At 42.8% G+C, this 8,297-nt stretch overlaps 1 protein-coding gene across 2 annotated transcripts; it reads right to left on the reverse strand.

Annotated features, from left to right (window-relative positions):
- Positions 1–1,669: 1,669 nt before the first annotated feature.
- Positions 1,670–8,008, reverse strand: LOC311103793 (receptor activity-modifying protein 1-like). 2 transcript variants are annotated; one of them, XM_084145446.1, is made up of 6 exons: positions 7,898–8,008; positions 6,993–7,055; positions 6,598–6,648; positions 4,487–4,522; positions 4,059–4,230; positions 1,670–3,798 (listed from the first exon to the last, which is right to left on the reverse strand). In XM_084145446.1, exons 1-6 carry the CDS (start codon positions 7,962–7,964, stop codon positions 3,549–3,551), a joined length of 639 nt encoding a protein of 212 aa, XP_084001572.1. In that variant the 5' UTR covers positions 7,965–8,008; the 3' UTR covers positions 1,670–3,548. The 2 variants fall into 2 exon arrangements, with proteins under 2 accessions (XP_084001572.1, XP_084001571.1); XM_084145445.1 differs by having other exon boundaries at positions 6,598–6,669; positions 7,898–7,994.
- Positions 8,009–8,297: the final 289 nt, after the last annotated feature.

Below are 8,297 nucleotides of genomic sequence, written 5' to 3' on the forward strand. Positions count from 1 at the left end.
TGTTGCATTATTTGTTCTGTCATTTCTGGAGGATTAAATTGAAATTGCAACCAACTTTCTATGGCTTGTTTTAGAAATAGTGATATTTGGGAGATGATTTCCTTTTCAAATAACTGGAAGTGAGAGGTTGTAATCTGAATAAAGGGAAAAGGGCCATTCTTGAACATTGGGTGAGACAATCTTACTAATTTGCTAGAGAACCAGTTCTGTACAGCATCTTTCCCGGAAGGCGGTCCTCTAGCATCCGGATGGCATGGCCGAGTTATCTAAGCTGCTGGTGTGTGATGGACGCCTCAAAGCTCCTGTAGTTGTTTCTTTGCATGATCTCTAAGAGTGAAACACGGTCCTGGCAGGTCACTTTCAAAATGCGTTGGAGGCATTTTATGTGAAAGGACTCCAGTTGTTTTAAGTGTTGACTGAAGACTGTCCATGTTTCACATCCATAAAGGAGTGTAGATACACACACTGCCTGGTAGACTGCAGCGTTTGTGTCTAGGTGCAGGTTGCTGTTGTTAAAAACTGCTTCCAAGGTATTTAAAATGTGGTACAATGGCAAGTGAGGAGTCTGAGATGGAGAATGCGGGTGGTTCAGGTGGAGAATCAGATGACCACTGACATAGGACCTCTGTTTTGGGATGTTAACAGACAGCCCCATTCCCCTGCTGCTTTGAGGGTGGCTTGCAGAGCTTCTAGGCTATGAGCGCAATCATTCTCCAATCATCCGCCAGCTGAAGCTCAAGTCTCTTTAATGACCCATACAACCACTGACACAAACACACACCTCACAACGGCTTGGGGTTGGAGCAAAAACCTTAGCAAAGGCAAAAGGAGGAGAGGTGGGAAGACAGCTGCTCATGTAGATATCTGCATGTATTATAAGATCTCTGCATATTGGGTCCTTGCAGAAACATGGGCAGCTCTAACTGGCTGGTCCTGCAGGGTAAGGTGTGTTATGACCATACAAATATAGTTCACAGAATGGACATTCGGTATGCCCTCTGACAATGGGAGTATCCATTCTAGAAATTCTCATTTCTAGAATGGACCCACTGGGACCTGAAGAGTGACACGGGAGGTGGGTGACGTCACCAGGAGGGCAGGGGTGAGGATGACCTGACTTCTAGAGAGGAAGAGGGCCATCAAACACACTTTCCCACCCCACCCAGCCAGACAGACACAGAAGTCCACCCAGCAGTCTTGTCTATGCTAGATAAGGGTGGGGATTATACTGCTGCTGTTACTTCTTCCTTAGAGAGGAGACCTCACACAGAAACACACAAGCAAATGTATGTGAGTAAAAGAGCTTCAATGGACTATTGTAGGACTGCAATGAAGAATGGTGAAAATGCCACCCATGCAGTCACAAGTAAATACACTTTTTGGGGGGGGGGGGTGTATCTACAAGAGTGCCCTATAGGGTGAAAGGGCAAAGGGTCTATTTGGAATTCACAATAACACCCATCTCTGCACTGGGTCTGAATGAGGAAAAACTTGATGAATCATCCATGCCATTATCAGCTGTGCATTCCATTAAGGCAGGGGGTTTAAACCAATTAGATCCAGTTAGGAGATTCACTTTGGACCTTCTGCAAACTTCACAAAAATACAATATCTATTTCTGCAATCCTTTTCCGTAGCGCACTAAACAAAGTCAAGCAATTAGGCATTTGGCTTTAACATAGTATTTAATTGCAAAATATAATTATATACAGTACTATGTGTAAGAAAAGAGGCTATGCTTTGACTAAGACCCACACCCCTCTCACAGACAGTCCAGTAAATCTTATGACCAGAGTAAGAGCAGAAATACAATACATAAGCATACATATTTCTTTGTTTCTGAAACTGAATGCACTACAATGCTTTCAGTGTCATTCACGACAGTTTAATAAAAAATAAAACAAACAGTTCTTACACAGTTTAAGTAGAGGAAAGATAGACATTTGTTTTTCCTTCTGTCTTCAGTCAGTGTCAGTGCTCATTGCTACACTGAGCCAGGGGGGAGACCAAATGTTTGTAGTCTTTTGATTTAATGCTTGATTCATCTTTCAGGCATGCGTCGACTGGCTCATCATGGGCGACAGTGGGGACCGTCATTGTCAAGAGGGAGAGAGAGGGGTTGAGGCTAGGAAATAGACAATTCCTGGAAACAGATCTCATAGGGTACATGTTGGGCGTAGGCTACCCACCCATTGTGTCTAGTTCCTGACCCCAACCTTCCTCACAGACTGATGCTTGGCCAAACCCCTTCCTCATGGCCTTCCTACGCCCACCCCACACCCCATACATTCTAAACCCTACACTCGGAGGCAGGCCAAGGAGGACTCTCCAGAAGCCTCATACAATTCCAATATACACACAACACATTCAAAGACAGGAAAGCTGCCAAGTGAGAGGGTACATTACGTTTTGTTCTGTAGTTACATATAGAAATAGACATGATGGAGATCCTATAGGGATAACTACACTCTTAGAAAATTTTTTTCCAAAAGGGTTCTTCGGCTGTCCCCATAGGATAACCCTTTTTCGTTCTAGGCACAACCCTTTTGGGTTCCATGTAGAGCCCTCAGTGGAAAGAGTTCTACTTTGAACCCAAAAGGGTTCTACTTGGAATTAAAAAAGGGTTATTCAAAGGGTTCTCCTATGAGGACAGCCGAAGAACCCTTTTAGGTTCTAGATAGCACCTCTTTTTCTGAGTGTACAGTAAATGGAGAGTGGGAATTCCTCAAACAGAATGCCTTTGTCTTTGGTTTTCAACTCAATCGGAATGTCCAGCAATGCGAGACTCACGTTTTCCCAGCCAGAGGGTAGGAATTCCAATAACAAAATCTCTTTGACGTCATTTTAGCAAGCTTTACAGCTTCTGTCATCCTCCCCTAACCACAATAATTCCACAAGTGCTGAAGAATATCCCAACTTTTGCCATTCTTTAATCGCATATATAAAAATAAAACAATTATTTAAAAACATGTAACTATTTTAGCATAGTCGCTGTTAGGGTTCAGATCTGGGACAGGATGGAGATGGTCATGGAATGGATTGTCAAGAATGACATGGAATGTCTGAGTGAGAAGTCCATAAACCCTACTATCTTAAATACTTTGCTAAGATGTGTAGGGAGTTTAAACATTTACATAGCTGTCACCACTTTTAGTTAGAGGAGCATCGACGAATGAGGAGAAGATGAGTTTTCAAGAAGCAACTCTGAGGATATTGACCTGACACGTTACACAACACAGACAGACCCTTTCTCGAACCCCTGTAAGTACTAAAGCGTATAATGTCAATCCTTGGATGATGCCCATGTGGTACTACTTATTCTGTATCAGTGCATCCAAAAAGGTCATGTGTAAGGTGTTTGTGCTGTGAGATTGTTTTGATAGGACTCCACAGAGCTAAGCCAATCATCAGTGGGTGTAAGATGATAAGCAGTTCTCTGTAAGATAGTTGAGTCAATGGCCCCAGTCTTGAATCCTCAGGGGATAGAGAGAGTGAGTCTGAACATGGAGGTGAGGCAGGGTGGATGAGGACTGATCCAGGACGTCCTATCAGGAGCTGCCATCTCCGTTCTTGGTCTTGAGCACCACCAGGACCACCATGATGGGGATGAGGCAGATGGGGGTCATCACCAGGGCAAATACGATGCTGGGTGGGGGGTCGCTCAGCGCCTCATTGGGACAGTCCAGGAAGAACCTGGAGTGGATGTCCACAAACTCATTCTCCACCATCCTGTTGGGCCAGGGGATCAGCAGACACTCTGCTATCTCTTCCGTGCACAGGGTGAAGGTGTTATACATCCTACAGGGAGGGATAGGAGGGAGAGGTACTATTAGTACAACAGAGGGCAATGTTATGTGCTCTGAAAGCCATTATTAAGAGTTTCATGGTATTGATTTACCATTAATGAGTGAGTTAACTCTGAATTCACTTGACTATGTGTTGGGTTTCTCAAAACGACTGTTTGAACTAAGCATGTGCAAGACCAATGGCATGATAAATTGGATCAGAAATCAATTAAACAGAATAATAAGTGGATTAAAAGAAGCATTTAGGCCTACCGCTTCACATTGTTCCAGTTGCACCAATCTGTCTTGTTTAATGACTCCATATCACCTACAAAAGGACTGTAGCACTTTATCTCAAAGAAAGCAGCGTAGCACTCCGTCCTTGTGGGAAAATACTCACAAAAAGCACAGTAGGTATCACAGTCAACAGAATTATTCCCACAACCTGGACAATAAGAGAGAGAGCGAGAGAGAGAGTATTGTAACATTAGAAAATCAGTTCTTTAAAATGATTCAATCATCTAAAATGAATCCTTAAAATTAAGGATTAGAAGAATGTCTAGAAGATTCATGGTTACACATTATTACTAACAGTTCCCTGTCTAATCTTAATGTTGATGAACAGCAAGCAGAAACAGCATTGTCACCTCAACACTATTAACTAGCCTACGTGTAGTGTCAGAAAAGTAATAATGGCCCACCTAATCCACTGGTAACTCTCTCTTCGTGGCTAACACCTAAGAAGAAAAAATGACAATACATTTGTATACATTTGAGTGACCAATGGTTATAATCACAACAGAAATGTCTGTTAAAAACACCCTCTCAAACCGACAGACTGAACAGCTGTGTCATTCAACATCTTTTTTAAATTATGATAAAATCTTGTTTTCAAATTATCAATGTAACATTTAAGATACCAATCAAAACGAAGCATACAATAAATGTTATCTTTACTGCTGCACATCGTGTCAGCAACTCAATCTGAATGTCTAGCAACGCGAGACGCGCGTTCACTGCCGCCCGGGGCGAGCCCACACACTCACCAGAGAGAACGGAGAGGATTACCCCAAAGAAGCCAAGCGCTCCCTTCATGTCAGAGAAAGTGAACATAGGAGAGTTTTCCCCACTGACTGACGACCATCTAGACTGAGCCTGAACTTCTTACACCAAGCCCTACAAGGCATAACAGGACACTAGACAGGGGTGGAAGCAGCTAGACGCGGCATACCCCCGGTTACCAGATGTCAGATAGGTGTTACCCGCGGTTAGGTTACCAGATGTTCCTCGAGGATCTGTAAGTCTGCCCTGCGCCTTGGCAGCAATCTCTTCCCCTCTCCAGTGCATTTCTTTAGGATTGTCTTGCCTTTTAAAGGGGTGGAGGCTCAAAAGATTGTCCTCTCACTCTCTCTCTCTCTCAAATAAAAGGGAGCACACCCAAGTTGGGCTGGACTCACATCTGAAAACCCTTTACTCTTTAACTCTAGTTCTGCTTTTAAGTCTCAATTTCTCACAGTCAAAGGCCTGGCCGACATGCAGCTGGTGATTTATTTGCCTTGAGGGCTGCCTCTGCCAAATCGGAAACATAAGTAAACATTTAGGACTAGGGCGTTTACGCACGGGTGTGCTGTGCAGACGGCTGTGGATTCATATCTGGGTTAATTTCATTATATCTGGAAGATGTTATTAGAGTCAGCCAGCTGTTTGCAAAGACCTACTCTCTCTATCTACCCCACAGCCACAGGCAAGTAATGCAAATCTCCGACTCACTAGGACTTTCAGCGTTCACACAATAGGATAAGCCTGGGTATATGGGTGGACTCCTCCTGGATCTTTATGTAGTACCTTGAGCCATGTGGAGCTGCATGACTGTTACCTCAGCAGACTACTGTCTCAGTTTCATACTGCTTTTCAAAGACAACGCATTAGACCATCTCTTCATCATCACTAAAACAATTATTCATATCTCAAGCTCCTTATCAGAGATGCAGTTTTTCAAAAGAACAAGTCTTTGTCGATTACTGGGATGAAATAAAAACCTTTAAAGTGACTTTAAAAAGATTTAGAAGATGTCTTCTCAGGACAATCTATGCTACACAATGTGGTTGGGCCCCTGAACACATCTGTTTGCTGAGCAACGGTTTTGATTTAGTAATGACATCAGGAAATGTGTATTTTCAGCAGAGGAGGAGCTCAGAGTTGGGTGAGTTGTAGGGGAGAGAGAGAAAAAGGAAATCGTAGGGTGAGGAACAGTGAAGGGGGGCTTGCTGCTCCAAAGTTCCAGTTGTTTCACAACTCTAGAGTTCATGCGTTGAACATAGCCGTCATATGGGGCAAATGGTGAACAAATACAGGACGTGCAGACGAGGTGTAACGAGGTTTCAGTTAACCTTTGACTCCAGATAATTATGGGTCTTGTGTCAGCTGCTGCTGACCCCACACTGTTGGGGACCTCCCCACAGGTTTGTCTTGGCTTCACGTTATGCTAGAAGCCTAGGACTCTTGGCATCTCGGTTGTCTTTTTTTTTTTAAGAGGTTGGCCAGTTCTGTTCTGAACCCATGTGTTTACAGTGCTCGTCCAACAGAGTCCCCCATGGATTCAAATATAATTTCACATCAAAGCGTTGCGCGATAGCAATGACGAAGGACAAACCTCGACGGTAATGTTTGTTTAGAACATGAATGGGGTGTTACACCTTTACAAACATTTCAAACATAATCCATCTATGATCATTATGTTGTGTAATACCAATATTGTGAAATAGGTGTTAAACTGTTGCCTAAAAAGTTTTAAATGAATCTGGTAACTTACCGTGGGATTGGTAGTTTGCATTTGTTGTTGAGTCATGCCGTGAAGTGAAACCTAATTGATGAGAATAACCTACTGTTTAATCAAAGTATTAATGTAAATGTGTTCATCATAACATTTACATAATTTAGCAGACGCTCTTATCCAGAGCGACTTACAGTAGTGAGTGCATACATTTTCATACAGGTCCCCTGTTGGAATCAAACCCACAACCCTGGCGTTGAAACATCATGCTCTACCAACTGAGCCACACGGGACACCCATGGGACCCCCATCAAAGTGAAGATATTCTAACAAAATACATGTGTTGTTGTTCCCTTGGTCTTTAACACTAGTTGACATTGATGAGTTTTGTTAGTTGATGTAGAGACCATGAGAAAAGGACAACAGTTAGTTACCTGGAGTGGTAGCTTGTGGCGCCTCATAATCTCCTATCAGACCAGCTGCTATAGAGCACAGTGCTACAGGGACAGACACGAAACAGGGCCAATGTTACTGGAGAGTTCTTTACAGAAAAGTGTATACTCACATTCTCACACGTGCACAGTCAGAGAAATAGACAAAGACAAACACAAGCAAGTAGAAATACAGAAATGAGTAGACAGATATGTATTTGTACATATAGAAGACTGATGAACATATAGGACAGACAGGAAGAAAGGAGTGGGAAAGAGAGAAACAAATGAAGAGAGAGAGAGCTGGTCAGTGGCAGGGAGTGCATCCTCCCTTTGTTCTCTGAATCTGAAACAGTTCAGCCATTTCCTCAAACACAAACTATTTAATGTAGTCTTTGAATAACTTGCTTTTTTTTTTTTGAAGGACAGTGATCTGGTCTGGGAAATTGAGTCTAAAGTTGGGTATTCCTTATTAAACAGTTATTGTGACATTGTGTTCTGTGAAGACTGTGATGATCTCAATGACATATCTTATGTGTTTGTTGGTAAAAACAGATAATCTAAATTAGAACAGCAATCTGCTTAAAATCTTCGAAAACTACACCAGATCCATACCATCATCATACCTATATTTAACCTCTGTTTCCTCACCATTGGAGCATGAAAATGTTTTTAACAAATCAAAATTACTTAGTTTAGGCTACTTAAAACAATAATCTAATATTAGATCTGCCAAACTCTTACTACAATCCCTTACTTCACTGTGCGCTTCTAAGCATTCCACTTACTGTAGGAGGTGAAATCTAGGGCAATGTTTTGCAGACTTTTTCTCTCAGTAATCCAACATACTCCTCCATACCCCTGGCCCTCTTTATATACATATAGTACTCTGTAAATCATCAACTTACCCCAGAGAAGAAGAGGCAGAAAACAGCAAGAACAAGAAGACACGGGAGACAGATTAGGGGCTTTCATTTCTGCCTGACACTGCTCTGTCCGTCTTCCCTGGTGGACCCAGATTACACATCTCAACCTTTCTGCAGGAAAGCTCTATAAAACAACAGGAAGCTCTCGTTTCCTAGGCGGCTTGGGCGGGTTCCCACAATGGGACAGAGAGCCCCAGATAAGGGGAGAGCTACTGTAGCCCACTACCACTTACAATACAATCCATCTCTCTCCTATTATCTCTCTCTCTCCTTCTCTCTCAACTGCTCTCTCTCTTTCTTTCTCTCACTCTCTCCCTCACACTCTTTTTCCTAGTTTCTCTCTCTCTGTCTCTCTCTCTCCTATTCTTCCTCACACTCTATT

This window comes from Coregonus lavaretus (genome assembly GCF_964263955.1).
Source record: "Coregonus lavaretus genome assembly, chromosome: 28".
NCBI classification, from domain to species: Eukaryota; Metazoa; Chordata; class Actinopteri; order Salmoniformes; family Salmonidae; genus Coregonus; species Coregonus lavaretus.

What these genes read in the sequence shown, in the direction of transcription:
- LOC311103793 (XM_084145445.1), bottom strand. Translation starts at nt 7,964, where the DNA reads ATGAAAGCCCCTAATCTGTCTCCCGTGTCTTCTTGTTCTTGCTGTTTT. An exon ending in TGCAAACTACCAATCCCACG is followed by an intron (nt 4,523 to 6,597) that starts GTAAGTTACCAG and finishes TTTTCTTCTTAG; the next exon opens with GTGTTAGCCACGAAGAGAGA. An exon ending in GAGAGTTACCAGTGGATTAG is followed by an intron (nt 4,231 to 4,486) that starts GTGGGCCATTAT and finishes CTTATTGTCCAG; the next exon opens with GTTGTGGGAATAATTCTGTT.